The sequence below is a fragment of the Emys orbicularis genome, chromosome 3, assembly GCF_028017835.1.
Source record: "Emys orbicularis isolate rEmyOrb1 chromosome 3, rEmyOrb1.hap1, whole genome shotgun sequence".
NCBI classification, from domain to species: domain Eukaryota; kingdom Metazoa; phylum Chordata; order Testudines; family Emydidae; genus Emys; species Emys orbicularis.
The window spans coordinates 42,858,252-42,876,511 of NC_088685.1; the positions used below are offsets into that span (position 1 = coordinate 42,858,252).

At 41.9% G+C, this 18,260-nt stretch overlaps 1 protein-coding gene across 2 annotated transcripts; it reads left to right on the forward strand.

The window, feature by feature from the left end:
* Positions 1-1,510: 1,510 nt before the first annotated feature.
* On the forward strand, positions 1,511-6,765 carry LOC135876416 (protein CLN8-like). Of its 2 annotated transcripts, none has more exons than XM_065401617.1 (3): positions 1,511-1,751; positions 3,951-4,603; positions 6,253-6,765. In XM_065401617.1, the coding sequence occupies exons 2-3, from the start codon at positions 4,061-4,063 to the stop codon at positions 6,574-6,576; spliced, it is 867 nt and encodes a 288-aa protein (XP_065257689.1). In that variant the 5' UTR covers positions 1,511-1,751; positions 3,951-4,060; the 3' UTR covers positions 6,577-6,765. The 2 variants fall into 2 exon arrangements, with proteins under 2 accessions (XP_065257689.1, XP_065257687.1); XM_065401615.1 differs by lacking the exon at positions 1,511-1,751 and adding an exon at positions 3,343-3,432.
* Positions 6,766-18,260: the final 11,495 nt, after the last annotated feature.

Here is an 18,260-nt window from a genome sequence, read left to right on the forward strand (position 1 = left end):
TCTGGGCCAGTTTGCAAGGAAGAGAATAGATGTCAGTGAGATAGCATCTGTGTTGCAGATATTTAAATGACTAACTCTATTGGGATTAAATATACTTTATACTGCTGTATTAGGGTGTTCCTTTTTTTTTTTTTTTTTTTTAAATGGAGATATCCCATCTCCCAGAACTGGAAGGGACCTTAAAAGGTCATTGAGTCCAGCCCCCTACCTTCACTAGCAGGACCAAGTACTGATTTTGCCCCAGATCCCTAAGTGGCCCCCTTGAGGATTGAACTCCCAACCCTGGGTTTAGCAGGCCAATGCTCAAACCACTGAGCTATCCCTCCCCCGATTAAGTTCCTTGTCCTGAGGGCCAATGTCCGGTTGTTGAAGCCCCACCTTTAGGTCTGATAATAAATAAATAAAACCTAATATTGATAATTAAATAAATCCCCTCCCCCCCCCCAAAAAAAGAGCTAGGGCAGAACTGCAAAGTGAAACGGACACGAAACTAACCAGGGCTTGCCCTGCTCCCCACGCTGCTGGCCCAGCCCGCGTGGAGCCGCTGTCAGCAGGAAATATGAGATGGCAGCGCCCCAGGCAACAGCGAGATGAGAACTCCCGGAGAAGAAAAGCTGGGGGATGGGCAGGCAGAGACGGGGGAGGGCAAAGTTTTTTGGGGGGATAGCTAATTGGGATAAATGCAGGCTGGGGGAGGCTGCTCCAACATCCCCCGCATTAGGCAGACGTGAGGATCCCAATGCTTCCCAACCACCCGTCTCCGGACACCAGCTGGTCCAAGCTCTTTTACCTGCCCAGCCCCCGCCCCCCGGTTAATTTATTCTCTTCTTCCATTCCCCTCCCAACAAGCCCCAAGCATCTTATTTCATGTCCTTCCCCGATTCCCTCCACTACCCTACTCCCCACCGCTTTCCCTCGATACCTCTGGCTCCCCACCCCAGCCTTGCTTCAGCAGGGCACATAGGATAGGGGCTCCCACCGCACCCCCACCCCTGCCCCAGCGGGGGAGCACCCGGAGAGGGAAATCACTGACTGTTCTCCGTGAGAAATGCCCCACACCAAGTTGCACAAAACGTGGCAGCCCTGATAAATAAACATGACCTGGTATAATAAGATACCATAGTGCGGCACATGTGTACGATACAGCCAACACACGTGTGTGACACACTATTTCTGTGCAGGACACACACACACACACACGTCCTGCCCCACAGCGGGGTATTGGAGGGGTCTGTCCCTCGGTTCCAGCTCCCACGTTTCTACACAGCTCAGTGGTTCTAGCTGCGGCTGCCAATGACAACACACTCCCCCCGTGCAATGGTTTGCCAGGACTCCCTACTGGAAGGGGGTGGGGGGGCGATCGCCCTTTTCATCGGTGCAACGCGAAACTTGGCTGCAGCACCAGGGCAGAGTGTGGCCTAACCCCCCCTCCTGCCCTGCAGAATAAGCTCCAGGGAGAACTGAGTGCCGGCGCGGGGTTTACGTCAGCAGGAACAAAGGGTGGGGCTCCGGCAGCAGCACATTATCCCGTATGCGGGTGTCTCCCTTTGCTGCGGTGAGGAGCTGGGTTCAAGGCTGTTTCACTTCCATTCCAGCTGCCTATGCAAAGGTGGAAGAAGAAGCCCTGACTTCACTCTTTTGCTGTCGGCTGATCGCTGTTTGTTGAGCGCATGACAGGAAAGCACAGGGGCCTCGGAGAGAAAACTCACAGCCAGCAGTGAGGCCTGCGTGCCACTGAAGCAGACCAGCCAGTAAGTAGCAAGCAATGGGTGCCGGGAGGAGAGGGGCTTTATTACATTCAGAATGTCTGTGCTGTAGTTAAAGGGTGGGCCTAGGGGAACCCGCATACGGTTATTTCGTTGTTGTTGTTTTCCCCCTCCTGAACTGCTTCTTTTGCAAATATTTTCTCTGTGTTGTACTGTTTCCTCTTGTAAGGAGGAGGAAATGGGCATTAGCGTTAACTAACTGCTGGTTTTGGTTACATGCTTAGAAAGCCTCTATCTTGGAAGTATGATGTCATTGCATGAAGTCAGGGGAGTTCTGAATGTAGCTGGGGTGGGGTGGGGTGAGTGTATTTTGTTTTGTCTTTTTTTGTGGGGAGTTTAGAGAGGAAATGTTTCTGTGGCTTTCTCTTCACACCAGTGTAACTATGCTTATGTTAATGGACCTGATTCTCCACTTCCTTGCATGTTGCATAGTTGTATACATCTGTGCAGAGAGAGTGTAATATTGTATCAAATGAGGATCCTTAACTCCCACTCGTCCAAGATGCAAGGCAGTGGATTTGCTCTGGTGTAAATAATAAAAATCAGCAACATTCCTTTGCTCTGAGGCTATGAGGATATTGCCCCCCTTTTCTGTGATTTATTAGATTGGGGAGTAGGGAGGGAAAGCATTTTTGCAGACTCTTTTTATTTATGTTACTAACAATCCATATGGCTTCCTCTTTTGCCTCCTCCCAAACTGTGTTAAATTAGATATTCTCTTGGCAGTTCTTCCCATGGCCATATTTGACAGGATGTGCTGTGTCCAGTGGTGGTGCTGACTCCACTCTGATGCATCAGCAAAATGAACTGGTGATTATGGATATTTTTAAACAAACAACAAAAAAGTTCAGCATCTTTAAACCACATCATGTGGAGGAAGTTTTAATTAAACTTTATACCCCCAAGTTTGAAAATTCTGGACTATATAGTTAATGATATTACTGTGATGCTGCGGGAGACAATAGAGAGGTTGTTTCTCGATGTCCTACTCTCTTAGTTAGCTTCAGGAATAAATGACCTTTCGGAATGTGGTCTAATTCTGTTCAGAAGTTGACTGTGCAATTCTGTTCACGAGATGATCCTGCAAGCCTTTTGCTCATGTAAATAGTCTCATTTACTAGCATAAGGTGTTGTCGAATTATGCCTTGTTTTTTTGGTGTCTGATATTCCAAATTGCAAACAAAACAACATGCACACCTCTGATTCTGCATACATAATTAAAACAACTCACAGAAGAAAGAACTATGAAGCAGGGCTCCTTTCTTTTTAATTTTTAAACTTTGAAAAGTTGTATTTATTTTTCACAACATAGGACTTAATACAGAAAAAGATTTTAAAAAATTCTCATTATAACAGACCAAAAGTACATTCTTGTGTGTATCAAAGGTCTGTTAATACAGAACATATAATAAAGAATATTTCCAGTATTATTCCGCTTCTTTATTTTCTTTTTTGTAGCCAAAATAATAAAGTGTGTGTATACACTATAATATCTATATCTACTATCTGTTCACTGAGGCCATGTTATTCGGCACTGAGAATTCAAGGCTCCTTTATACTTACAGGCATTGTAAAGTGGCCTTCGTGTATATGAGAATCAGACCCAGAGGGCTCCACAGGTGAAAAATGAAGGTTCAGTGATGCTTAAACATGCTGCTAAAGAATTGTAAGTCTGTAGTTTTTTTTGGGGGGGGGTTGTTTTTTCCTTTTGCCCTGGCCCCCTTCTTATGTCCATTGTACTTGTTGCTCTTCACACTTGAAATGTGAACCTTGTTAGAAGCAATAAACATTGGTCATATAACAATTGCCATGTATTCTGTAAGGAATTGGCAGATAAACTGTTGAATTATTTTAACAGTGTGTTGACTATATTGACACTAGTGTTAGCAAAACATCTCAACCAAGTCTTCCTGAGGAATGATTTAGAAAGGCAATGGAAGACTTGACGATTAAAAAAAAGTGTGTATTCTATGTATGTAGAAGCAACAGGAAGGGAAGAAAGACCAATAAGGACAAACTCTTTACTGTAGTGAAACTAGTGAGCTTTCATAAATGACTTCTTCAAGAATGGCTGTGCCTGTGTTGTGTTTTATTTATATTATATACACATGCGCGCGCACACACACACACACACACAGAGCCATTCTTTACAAGTCTCCTTTCTTCTTCTTTTTTTAATTTCAGATGGGTACCTGCTGTATGTAATGGCACGGGCTCAGCAGCCTTAAGTAGACCAACGTGTGAGTAAGAAGCTTCAGACTCCCTCCCAATATTTTGAAGTATAGAAGGAAGAAATGAATCTTGCCAATGATGGTGCAATGTCCAGAGCCATATTTGACTGGGACTATGTTCTATGGGAAGTTCGTTTGACATTACTAGCAGCTGGTTTTTTCATCTACCTGGGAGTATTTCTTCTAGCTCACTGGCTGTCCTCATGGATCAGTGCTACTTATCGTGCTTTGTCAGCAAAGGAGAAGGTCTTCTGGAATATGACTATCACACGTGGCGTGTTTGGAGTTCAGAGTTGCATAGCTGGGTTGTGGGCCATGCTCATAGATCCAGTTTTTCAAGCTGACAAAGTGTATTCACAGCAAAAGTGGAGCTGGTTTAATTGCTTAATAGCCTCTGGCTTCTTTTTGCTTGAAAATGTAGGTGTTCATCTGTCTAATATTATTTTCAAGACGTTTGATGTATTCTTGGTAGTTCATCATTTACTTGCCCTTGGTGGCTTTCTTGGGCTGATAACAAACATAAAATCTGGACACTATCTACCCCTGATTGGACTGCTACTTGAGATGAGCACTCCTTCAACCTGCTTCTCCTGGGTACTTTTAAAGGTAAGAACTTGTTAATGATCTTGTTTTAATTACTGGTGATAGAAGTTTCCTTTAAAAATGTTGCCCCTTCACTCCCCTCCCCACAAATATACATATCTGCAAACAAATAAATAATGGCCTCCAAATTTGGAGATAAGTTCTGGGATCAAGGTAGATTTTTTTTTTTTCCTTCTAAATTGGAAATGAATTGACCAAGGGAATCCTTAATTATAACACCCTAAAAATAGTTAACTAGTGTAAAACAAAAATATATTTATTTATTTATTTTACCTATTTCATATCAAAGAAACCAAATGAAAGAGATTTAAAAAAAATAGTTTTCTGACTCACTTGTTGGAATCCAGTGCATAGGACCAAAGATTAGATGATTAAATTCAAATTTTGGAAGATTTTTTTTATTAAGTCTAAATAGTAACATGAGAATGGCTCATCAGGTCCAATAACTGTAATCTAGGCCTTAACATTATTGCTGGAGAATAAAGATGTGTGCTCACCCACATGAGTGTTTATGTATGTTTTATATCCTCTGTGGATGTGGGGAAGGGAGAGTAGACTTGAAGAGATCTGCCATGCTTGTAGGGAGAGAAGAAAACAGCCCTGCTTCCCAAGCCTTAATCAGTTCCAAAGGGTATGTCTTAGTGGTTTAAACTTCAGGTCTAAAATATCTGGATTCTATAAAACTACAGCTCACCTCAGCCCTTCTGAGGTGCTTTTGATAAGAACTTAAATGGGGACGTACTTTTTGTGCATATAGATGCTAGAGCAGGCAGAGAGTCATGGTTTGCCTCCGTGGTGTTAGCTAAAATTCCCAGACCCTACTAACCCCCACTGCACTATTGTGACATGTGCTTTGTTTGAATAGTTTATTAAATGGTTTATGGAGGAAGACAATGTGCATGTAAGTGATACTGTACGCCCATCAATGTTCCCTGTAATTTTTTTATATCCATGTACTGAATGAATTTTGTTATGTGCACCAATATGGAGCTGATGTGTGGTGGGGGTGGGGCCGAGGGGTTTGGAGTGTGGTGTGGGTGGTGCTGGCTCTTGGGTGGGCCGGGATGAGGGGTTTGGGGTGTGGGAGGGGGCTCAGGGCTGGGGCAGAGCATTGGGGTGCAGGGGGGTGCAGGCTCCAGCTGGGGGTGCAGGCTCTGGGGTGGGGCTGGGGATGAGGAATTTGGGGTATAGGCTACCCCAGGGCTGGGGCCAGAGGACTCCCCCAACCCCTCTCCCCACCATTAGCAGCTCAGGGGCTGAGGCCCCTCTCTCTGCTGGCAGCAGCTCCCGGGGCCGAGGCCCGTGGCAGCCCTGTATGTCCCAACTTGCTCCCCTCCTCGCCCATCCCCTACCTCTCTCCTCTTCAGGCCCCCTTGGCTGCGTGCCTGGGTGACCCTTTATAGCCTGCCACGCAGCTTAGGGGGAATTTAGATGCCCATAATTTATGAAATGGTTTATAATTCTTGTGGACAAAAGATTGCACATTTATACAGCACCTCTTAGCACTCCAGAGGAAAATGATTGAGAGTATGTGTGTGTATGGCTGTTTACGTCTAACACACAGGAAAGCTAAATATGTCTCTTATTTATAGAAAACACTGACTGCCTTATCTTGAAGCAGCAATCTCATTTCTCTTTGTTGTCTTTTCCAGATTGGCTGGTCTAATACCCTTTTTTGGAAGGCAAACCAGTGGGTAATGATCCACCTGTTTCACTGTCGCATGATCATTACTTATCACATGTGGTGGGTGTGCATTTCCAATTGGAATGATGTGGTGGAAAATATGGGACTTCCATATTTTACTGTCTTTTTCATGGGATTATGTTCACTTACAATAATACTTAACCCATACTGGACATACAAGAAGACCAAGCAGCTCCTCACTCCAGTTGACTGGAACTTTTCAAATACAGCAGTGAAAAATGGATCTTTTGGAAAATTAAACGGTGAAACAGGCCAAAAGAAGAGGCTATAATGCTGCAACAGATATTATGGTAAAATATGGCCAGAAGAACATGGAGCAGGTTTACTCCTGAGTGCATGAAAATAGAATTATTTACAAGATGTTTATAAACATATTGCTCAGTTGGCCCATTGTTATCAGTATTCTATACTCATTTATCAAAAGTGTTTAAAATTGTTGCTCTCTCTCTCTCTCTTTTATAATATAAATAACAGTCAAAATCTTTGACTCAGTCAGGATTTATGCCAGCATTTTTCTCACGTTGGACAGTGCTCTGTCATTTAACAATGAAAAGCAAGCTTCTATCATTCATTTTAGAATCTCCAAGTGCTTTACAAATAGCTAATTAAGCCTCACAGCTCCTCCTTGAGGGAGATTAGCATTAATCCCATTCAGTATATGTGCGAGATATTGATAGTGACTTGTCCAAAGTTAAACTGTAAATCAGTGGCAAAACTAGGACTAGAATGCAGAACACCTGGCTTCTAGACCCATGCTTTTACCACTAGCCCATACAATTCTATAATGAATTCTCCATCGTTTGAAGTTTTTAAATCAAAACTAGATATCTTTCTGAAAGATACGAGAGAATGATGTAGGTCAAACAGAAGGTGTGGGCTTGGTGCAGAGCAGAAATCACTGGGTGAGGTTCCATGGCCTGTGTTATACAGGAGGTCAGTCTAGATGATCATATTGGTCCCCAGGCCTTAAAAATCTATGAAAATGTAAAGTACCATAAGAGTCCATAATGAGCTGTTTGTTAGCACAATTTCTAGTGTACGAGGGTCCATTGCACAAAATCACCCCAACTATCGGCACTGACTGATAACCTGGTTGGTTGGCCAGCTGACTAGAGGGAAGTTGAGCTGTCTTTTCACTTGTGCAGGTGATTCCTCCAAATCGAGGATGTGGTTGTTGCCTGTTCCGGAACCTCTTCTGTGACCACACAGGGAGCTTTAATCTTCAGGGACACTCCTCTGTATGGTAACACTCCTACAACATAATTTAGAAATCTTTGTTTTTTAATTTAGGATCTTTATTTTCTTTACAATAAAATGGCTCATTGAGGATGATAATACTTCGCTAGCATCTGTCTAGCAAAACCCTAAATCTTTCCCTGACATAAAGAAAATATTGTTGGTTTAAAGCTAACTAGTCTGGGACAACTGGTTAAAGTAATCATACCCAGTTACAGGCTTGATTGGACCAGTACTGGTTGAGGTTGTAGACAAGTGACTAATGGACTCTTCTGTGCAGGAGTGGCACCTAATGGCAGGAGTGATGCATTAGTTTTAACATATAAAACTGGCAAAACCAAAAATGTGTGTGGGGCAAATCCCACAATTTGACAAGAACTCTGCTTAATTGTAAATTTATTTCCCAAAGTAACTAGCTTCTGTAAGACACATGGAAGTATTTTAGGTCAAGGCTCATTTTCCTAATAGTTTTGTATGTGGACATGTGGGTAACATACAATGTTTTCCTAATTATAAGGGGAAAGCATAAATCAGCACATTGTATGTAGTGTAAATGAAGCATTTCACTGACACATGCCAGGTGGAATGGGGAAAAACTGAATGCTCAGAATGCTGTTGGGCCCAAGCAGAAATGTATTAGGGAACACATCAAAGATCTGTTCCTGAGATATAGACCCTTTCACTTCTAGATCATAGGTTCAAATCCAGCCCCAGTGATGGCAATAGAGTTATCTGAAGACTGTCTAATGAACCAGGTGAAATATATTTGTGGTCTCAGTCCAGTTCCCAGTGGACAGTACTCCAAACTCCCACCTTTTTGGCAGTCTCATGAGAAAGGCCATGAAAATCAATTACCCTGTTATCCATAGTGGTGGCCCCTCCAGATCAGAGTAAAGTCTTGTTGCTTGGGCAGCGTGACACACATTTATCCTGTCCTGCAGATAAAGAACTGGATTCCCCAGGGCAGTCAATCAAGCACTTTTCAGGAGCAGAAAAGTCACACACAAAATGTTTGCGAAAAGGGTTGAGGATGAATCAGTTCCTCATAAACAGAAAAGAAAATCTGTGACCCAAATACATAAAGAGGCCAAACCTCACTGCAAGAGGTTCCAGTGTTGGGTGCTCAGCAAGTCTGGTCACTTGGGAGCAAGATGCCACCTGGAGAAGGCATGGAGATGAGAAGTCAAAGAGGTTGGGAATGTTTTGAAACCAGAAGACGGGAGAATTTGTAGAGGCCTAAGAACAGGAGAGAAGTAGCCTTAGAAGTAGGTGAAACAGGAAATTGGGATATACTCAGAGGTGAAAGTAAGCCGGTGCGCCGTACCGGGGCGGCCCGGCTTCCCCAGGGGGCAATTTAAAGGGCTGGAGCCCCAGGCCCTTTAAATTGCCACCAGAGCCCCACTGCTGGAGCCCTGGGGTAGCGGGGGGCTCCAGGGGCTATTTAAAGGGCCTGAGGCTCTAGCTGCCTCTGCTGCCCTGGTCCTTTAAATAGCCGCTGGAGCCCCGCCGCTTCCCCAGGGCTCCCTCAGCTATTTAAAAGGCCAGGGTGGTAGAAGCAGGGGAGCCCCGGGCCCTTTAAATAGCCCCTGGAGCCCCAGGCTGCTGCTGCTACCCCGGTGGGGGGGGAGGAGGTGGAGGAGGGGGCACTTACCCTACAGAGTGGGCTGGGGCTGGCTCTGACACCCTCAGCCACACCCCTTCCGCCCTAGGCCCCGCCCCTTCCGGGGGCCAGAGCTGGCCCCAGCGTACCGGTAAGTCACTGACTTACTTTCACCCCTGGATATACTTGTAATTTTTGGAGTAGTTTGCGTGGCCTTGGTTTTAGCACTTGGAGGGGCTGGGATTAGCTGTAGTGCTGGAGATTCAAAAGCATATTGGAAGGGTGTTCCCCAGTGGGATTAGGCAGCTGGGTAGGTATCTCGAAGGAACTGTGTAGTTCCTTTTTTTTTTTTTTTTTTTTTTTCAAACAATTGGGGAAAAAATAGGTTTTGTAAAACTGAGTTTATAAAACCTGTTATGAGCAGAATAGCTTTTATTACACTGATATATAAAATTTTAATTAACAGCATTTCTTTTTAGGAAAAGGTCTGGAAAAGAAATTTTAACTAAATCCTGGAGCCAGTGTAGACTGCTCAGGACAGGAACCTTGTAATATTTTATACTTCTTAAAGCATCTTGTACCTCAGTGGTATTTTATGAATAATTTTGTTAACCTACCAGTGTTTGCTAGTGCAAAAGAGCCAGAGAGTGAAGTTGATATGTATCTAAACTGAATTTTTATTTGGGTGGAGAAAGTGTTCTTCGGTCTTGTGAAAAATGTAGCTAGGGCATTATTTTTATTAATGTGACTTTCACCTTGATAGTGTACCTTGAGCACCGAGATATCTTGGGTGTAGTATACTTTATTTTGCTTTATTTGAAGAGGAGCGGTGGAGAAGAAGGGAGGCTCAGAACTTGTTAAAGGAAAGGATAAAGGATGAATCCCTCTAAAATTATAATCTCAACAAGTAACCTTAAATGTACAAAATTACCTATCTGTACTAGCTATGTGTGTTCCTCATCTGAGCTGCACTTGTAGGCAGTTTGGTCAGGTTTATTGCTGTTATGCAGATACATATAGATATATTTCTCAATTCTTCTGGACCTAGACCAGTAGCATCTATTCTCTTTTATGTTTCTTTAGTTCTGAAGGATGAGATATTAGTCATGCCTAAATGCTGCTAAGACTTTATTATTGCTGTAGTCCCAGACTAATTGTAGTTCATTTGTAGGTTTTGCTAATGTAAAACTTAGCATACTCCTTTAGGAGGACCTTATCACACTCGCATATGGAAAAGCTCCCATTGACTTCAGCAAGAGTTGGATGAAACTCTTAGTATGTTGCTGCCATCACTTGCAAAATTTTTGGCTACCCTCGAATGCTAGCAGGTTAATGTACTCCCTTCCCCAGTTCAATGCTCCAGACTTTACCTTTGCCTTTATCATGAACAGGATTAATCATTGTAGTGTTTCTAAGAGCAAGGTGTTTGAGATAATACCTTTTACTGGACCAACATCAGCTATTACCTCAACCACCTTGTGTCTCTAATATCCTGGGGCTAACACAGCTACAACAATAGTACTTTTTGTCAGCCTTCTTGCCAATACTCCTGTCATAACTATAAAGGGAAGGGTAACAGCTCTCCTGTGTACAGTACTAAAATCCCTCCTGGCCAGAGACTCCAAAATCCTTTTACCTGTAAAGGGTTAAGAAGCTCGGGTAACCTGGCTGACACCTGACCCAAAGGACCAATAAGGGGACAAGATACTTTCAAATCTTGGGGGGGGGGGGGAAGGCTTTTGTGTGTGTTCTTTGTTTTAAGGGGTTGTTCGCTCTTGGGACTGAGAGGGACCAGACATCAATCCAGGTTCTCCCCATCTTTCTAAACAAGTCTCTCTTATTTCAAAATTGTAAGTAAAAGCCAGGCAAGGCGTCCTAGATTTACTTTGTTTTCTCAACTTGTAAATGTACCTTTTACTAGAGTATCAGAGGGGTAGCCGTGTTAGTCTGAATCTGTAAAAGGCAACAGAGAGTCCTGTGGCACCTTTAAGACTAACAGAAGTATTGGGAGCATAAGCTTTCGTGGGTAAGAACCTCACTTCTTCTTCTCTGCCTTTTACTAGAGTGTTTATCTTTGTTTGCTATACTTTGAACCTAAGACAGAGGGGGGTCCTTTGAGCTCTTTAAGTTTGATTACCCTGTAAAGTTATTTTCCATACTGATTTTACAGAGATGATTTTTACCTTTTTCTTTAATTAAAAGCCTTCTTTTTAAGAACCTGATTGATTTCTCCTTGTCTTAAGATCCAAGGGGGTTTGGATCTGTATTCACCAGGAGTTGGTGAAAGGAAGGAGGGGGGAAGGGTCAATTTCTCCTTGTTTTAAGATCCAAGGAGTTTGGATCTGTATTCACCAGGGAATTGGTGAAAAGTTTCCAAAAGCTTCCCAGGGTAGGGAATGGTGGCAGCGGACCAGAACTAAGCTGGTAGTTAAGCTTAGAAGTCCTCATGCAGGCCCCTACATTTGTACCCTAAAGTTCAAAGTGGGGATACAGCCTTGACAACTCCATATCTTTTCAAACAGATCCAAAACCCTCCAGCCACATATCCTGGGCTGTGTACTTTGCATTGACTTGGTGTTTGTGTTTTCTTTGTTTGTTAAATCAATGTTTGTTTTTAACTACAGACCTACCATGGTCATGCATTAAGCACATAGACTGCCTTGCCGTATAGATTCCAGCCCGAACTCTCAAGCACTCCTCCAGACTGCCAACAGTATCCAAGTCCTGCACATTTTTCTTCTTGTACGGTAATTGAGGATTTATCTACTGTGCCCTCTCTTTCTAGAACGCTCTACTCTTGCCCTCAGGGAGATGCCCACTTGACATGGATTTAGAAGTCAGTTTAAAATGTCTTTTAAAATACTGAATGTAGTTGGGTTCATTGTACAATATAACATGTTTTAGATGGCACACTGTCTTTGGCTTCTTTGCATCATTAAAAGTATTTTGTGGAATAATTATAATTTGTGTGACTCTTCCATTCACTATTTTACTGATGAAATGGTGCTTTTTGAATATTCAACTTTGTCCACTGGTGACCTGCAGTGATTAAATAAGCTTTGCAATGTATATACTAAATGTATCATTTTGTGTATTTATAATGTTTTGTTACATTTGATAAGGATAACATCATGTTCAGCAATTGTGAATAACTAAAGGATAAGGGTCTTCATATTAACAATGTTTATAAAGAAACAGGTGAAAACTGCCCATTTAATGATTACAGATCATTAATATCAGTGCAGGGTCACAATGTTTTTCTTTTATAAAGGGGATTAAAAATGCACCATTTTGACATTATTCTTTGAGTCTGTGTATTGTGTATTCCCAGCTGTGTGGCCTGCATCTGAGTTAGACCCTGATCCTGAATACATGCATGTGAGTAACTTTACACATGAGTGTAAGTATTTTCAGGTTTATCTTAACCAAAAAGGAAGAGGTCTAATGAAATTACAATTCAACGTTTAAAAGATTTACTATCCCAACCTTTTAAAAAATAGCATTAACTTGTTTTTAAAGTGTTGCTTAAACAAATTGCCTTGATGCTGCTCCCTCCCAGCTCTCCCCCACACAGAAAAAACCCTCCAGCCAAATAAAAACTTCTGTAAAATCCATTTAGAAAGATAGGCTTATCATCTGTAAACTGGAAAGAAGTTTTAGATTGCAGGATATAGTATAAAACCCCCATCATTTACAGGGAGGTTTTAGGGGAAAAAATATAAAATTAAAAAGAGAAGCCATAGCTTTGTAACTGCATGATGGACAGAGGCAAAAGCTGTAGCATCTGACACCATTACATCAAGAAACATGTCACCCACACCCTCTCTCTCCTTCCTCTTTTCATGAGGGTTTATTTTAACTAAAACTGCCAATGTCTCCATATGCTTCTGTGAAACATACTGTCTTTAATCACATACAAGTTTTAAAAAATAACCTATCCTAAACCTTTAAAAGTTTAACATGAAAAAACAGGGTATGAGGATAAGAAAACCCACACTGATTTTAGGAGAACTTTGACAATGACTGATATCTTTTTAGTGAAACAGTTTTGTATCCAGTCTTTGTTGTCGTGCTTGAGCATGAGCAAGCCTTTGCCATATGGAAACTCACTCCGTCTTCATGAGGCATTATTTCGCCATTGTCTTGCCAAATTTCTAATCACTTTTTCATGGGATATGAGAGACAGTAAGTAAATAACATTAGCAAAAGCACTGGGAGGTTGCATACTTGGCGATATTTCTGTAACAGTACCTGCAAAGCAATAATCCCATTTTTTGTTTTTATTTATCACCACATTGAAAGGCTCCTAACTAATTAATTTTGCCGCTCATGTACAACACTCTACATTTTACTTTTACACAAGCTGTAACCCTAAATACTGTACAGCATTAAATAATACAAGATGGTAGATGAAAGACCTGAGAAATTGAAAAGAATAGAGGTGTTGTGGTCACTAAAGTCTTAGTGCAGAGGGACTGGAGGGAAATTAAAAGACACAAGTGAAATGGAAGTGTATGATTTAAGAGACTTGAAGAAAATAGTTGTGTGGTTCAGGAGTACTTTGTGCTGTTTCAGATCCCCGCAGTACCTACCATTTGCGGCTCTTGTCAGAGGCACAAACAGAATACCTTTGGTTTTGATGAACTGTAACCTACCAACAAGTAGCTTCACCCGCCCACTTCCTGGTTCCCAATAGAAAGAAGTATACAATATAAAAATATGAAAGTTAAGCATGTAAATGTTGTCGCCTTACCTCCTTTCCTTTTGATGCCTGTCCCCAGCCTGTTGTGATATAAATATGCATTGGACCAAAGTGAGAGTGACTCTATAGCCCAGTGGTTAGGGCTATATGTGGGAGACCCAGGTTCAAAACTTGCTACTGCAATGCATATTTAATTATTTATACACAATGGAACATTTCCAACAGGATAGATGGAGAGAGACTGATTCCAGAATAGCCCAGTGTATAGTGCACTTTTCTCAGAGGAGGGAGACCAAGTTCAAAATCTTTCTCCACCTCAGGTAGAGGGGGTATTGATCTCAGCTCTCTCACATCCTGTGTGAGTGCTCTAACCACCAGCCTAAATATCATTAGGGGCACCATCACCACTACCACCTCCTCCTCCAGCTGTTTTGTGTGGGGTTAGCTTACCCAGAGCACACCTACTCAGTTGGGCCCCACAAGTGAGATAGCCAGGGGAATGCTTAGTTTGAGGACCCCGCTGGGGTTTAGGCATGAACTAGGAACCCAGCTGCCTAAGCTGAGATGACTGTGCATATGCTGACTAGCAGAAACATAGGCAGCTGGGGACTTGAGCAGTGGCAGTTGAACAAGGATTCTGAGGATCTCAGTGGTGCCTAATATGGCAGTTAGACTCCTAAGTCCTTTTATGGATCTAGCCCTAAATGTCATAATGGCAGGAATCCATTAGGAAGCAAACCAATATTTTTGTCACTATTTGGCCCTTCACAGGACTAGTGGCAGAACAATAAAACTAGCAGGAGCCAGTGCACTTTTGTTATGATTTCAGATGTACTTGGTGTATCGTTCTCAAAGTTGGTGGGCTGAAGAGATAATATGATGTGCTCTTACTCAGCAGACATTTAGATGATTACTGATATTGCTGAATATTAGTTCATAGATAAGTTAATGACTTTCAGCAATGTATTGAGACACATACCTGAGTAGTCTACATATTTGTATATTGGCTTCATTTTTTTAATATAAGCTCTCTAATTCCTAAGTATTTATGCCTTAAAAATACATTTTATTATAAGACATTCCTGATTATAGAAGGTTTGTCATTGCCATCTATATGTTGTTTATTGTACATATGGGGGCAGCTCCATGGGCTCCAAATCATAGCTCCGTGGACTTTAATGGAGTTATGTCAATTAACATCAATTGAGGATCTGCCGAAGTGACTGCGGGATGTTTGCATGTTGATTCTTTGGCATTTAAGATCTAGAGGCCCCAACAGGAGAAAACAGAGGCTGAGCCTAATTCTGAAGCTTCTGCATTACTCCATACCCAGCAATCTGACAGGAAATCTGACAGGAAATCGTGACAGGAAACTTAACTTCAGAGTATTCCAGGAACAGGTGTGAACATTTCCTTTATTGAACCAGAGGAATGATTCTGAGTGCCAAAACTTTGCTAGGATCTTTATAGGACACACAAAGTCTATTTCCCTAAGAACATGCAATCTAGAATAAAGAGGAAACCACTGTACACTGTGATGTGTGTTTTAAAAAGAACCATCAGCTGTGTTTAAAACCATGGATGTGATGTACATTGCTGAAAAATATTTTTTCTGTTACTTAGTTCTCTTTGGAATAACTGCAAGGTAATAAAGACCCACACAAGTACACTTCTTTGTAAACCATGAGTGAGAGCCAACCTCTGTGTGTTCTCCCATTTAGAAAACGTCTAAAATAAAGGTCTCTCAGAATAATTTTAGTGCATGGTTTTGCACCAGGGCTGCTTGTTTTCCATTCCCTTTTCCTTCTGATTCATCTCCTCCGTTGGCTTCTGCACTCCACATGGGAACAGAATGAGTTATCTGTTTGCAATGGAAAAACAGCTTAGTTGCATATAAAAAACAGATATTGTGAAATGTTTTTTTTTTTTTATGAGTCATTGTCCATGAAGGTCAAATAAACGCCCATCATAGCAGAATAATCTTTTCTGGTGAGCAGAGCGCAGAATTACATGTTGGCTATCTGTGAAACCACTCTTTTAATAAGTCACTGCCTGCTAACTACTCAAACATCTTCCTAAGGAACATCACATCCAAGTGCAAGGTGCATTTTTTTGATGGCGCCTTCTTTAACATAAATAAAATCAACATTATAATATAAAAACCCCAGAAAGCCTAAACCCCTACCGAAATAAGTGTGCTTCACTGTAAGTGCTTCTTCTTCCAGGCAGTGGATAACAGAACAAACAACACACAACAGATGTTAGTCACGTTGCTTAATGAACTATTGGAAAGCAAGACAAGGTGGGTGAGGCAATATCTTTTACTGGACCAACTACTGTTAGTGAGAGAGAGAGAAAAGTTCTCAAGCTACACAGAGCTCTTCTTGAGTTCACTAGAAGGTGCCCAGATATTACAGTGATGTGCACAATAGAAGAAAGAGTAGAATTCCTCTTAATTTTAAGAAGAATGTCAAACATTTCAACTCTTTTCAAAGCATGGAAGAATAGCATTAGAATATCCATGAATTTAGGGGCTGGACAATGTAACTACTGTAGATTTGTATAAAGTGGGTGTTGTGTATTTCATAGAATAGCTCTGTGTGTAACTATTCTAACAATAGCATTTTGCAGAACAGTAATAAATTCTCAATAAAGCAAATTCCTGCACATACATTTTGTTCTTTTTAACTGCTACTGATAGTTTTTCCCTCATCTGTTTTTGTGCCATCATGGCCTATTGGATTGTTGAATCTGACTGCTGTATGAATTGTTCTCCAACCAGCAAGCTTCCAAACAGTTACTCAAACTAAACTATACAATGCCACAATGAGAAATACATTTTTATGGTGAGAAATTGCAAAGTCCATAGTAGTAGTATTAAGGTTCTGTATTACATTAGCACACGAAGTTCTTAACCTGGCTTAGTGCTCTACAGTGCTGGGTGCTGTACAAATAAAGAGAGAGCACTGACTTGGAGGATTTACAATCTAAAAGAAACAGAAACTGATGAATGGTTGGGGATGGGGATAGAACACAAACAAATGAATATTGTGATGGCTGGCAGTTTAGGTAGCTACAACTGCAGTGACACCCACAAGAGGTGATCAGAGAGCTCAGTAAACATCACAAAGCTCACTGGGGGAAGTAGAGGTGGTTGGGTGCGAAGCCTTATTAGTTCTAGTATATTCTCTATGAACAGATCTTGATTTTTTTTTTTTTTTACTAATTTGTTTATTACTCAGAAAAGAACAATTTAAGCAAATATATTTCAAACCTACAGGTCTTATCTAACACCCCAAAGATTATATAAAATGGGAAGCTTAAAATGGATCTGTGCTGAGGTGTTATTCAACAGTTGGTACCTTTAAACATATGTTCTGTGGCACTGGACTGTAATTTTTCTTATTCTAGGAACAAAAAATGAGGCAAAGCAGTGAGACCATGGTCTTTATATACAAAAAAATGAACATGTCTGTTGCTTTACTTGTGAAGCCCCCTGGGACTGAGGCACACTTGTAAAAGTCATTGCAAGGCCTATTTTTGATGAAGGAGTAAACTGTTTTTCACCCATGTAAATGTTCCCTGAGAGTGGAAAATGTTGCTCACACAACCTATTGTTCCTTCCTGTTTGCCCTAGCCAAAGCAGTACTTAGTGCTCTGGGATGGAGGGAAGTGAGTGATGAGACCCAGCAAACTACTGGAAGGACTCCACAATTTTTTGGAGGGAGCAGAGGCAGGCACAGTAGTGAGAGCCTGTAAGAAGTTTGGTTTAAGTGACTTGCCCAGAATCATATAAGAGATGCTCTGTAGCAGAGGCAGGGATAGAATCCAGTTCTTCAGGGCAGCAACTGCCTTAACCATGAGTGGGAGGGTGAGGTTCTGTGACCTGCAGTATGCAGGAGGTCAAACTAGATCCCTTGTGACCTTAAAGTCTATGAGATTAAAAAAAAGCAGTCTGTGGTCCCTTGCTTTCAAACCCCTGGCATGGGGGACAAACGAATGCAAATCTGCTGTTGTGTGTAATTCATGGGATGTCCCTGCAACTACTGTCTCTCTGCAGATAGTTCTCAGGGAAAGGACAGGGGCCCGTATAAGAACCTGAATGAACAGATGGGCTAGGCACTAGACTTAGTGTAGCCACTTCTTACAATTGGCATTTTAGCCCCTGAGGGAGCTGCCATGACACCAGAACCTCCACTTGTACAGAATTTCAGCTCTCTCCAGTGAAAACCCATCTGTGATTGACTGACTGCCTTTTTCAGTTTCCTGACTCCTAAGGAAGAGCAGCCAATAAGGACAGATGCAGGAGGCAGACAGAGCTCCCACCCCTCCCCTCAGGAGCTAAGAGGAGTTTTGGGGTATGGATTGAGAGGAGCCATACCATTTTCATAAAAGAGGAGGAGGGAGAAGAAAGAGT

Excerpts from the sequence above, each read along its gene's own strand:
- LOC135876416 (XM_065401617.1), top strand. The coding sequence starts at position 4,061 with ATGAATCTTGCCAATGATGGTGCAATGTCCAGAGCCATATTTGACTGG. Across the intron at positions 4,604-6,252 it reads TCTCCTGGGTACTTTTAAAG|ATTGGCTGGTCTAATACCCT; the intron begins GTAAGAACTTGT and ends TGTCTTTTCCAG.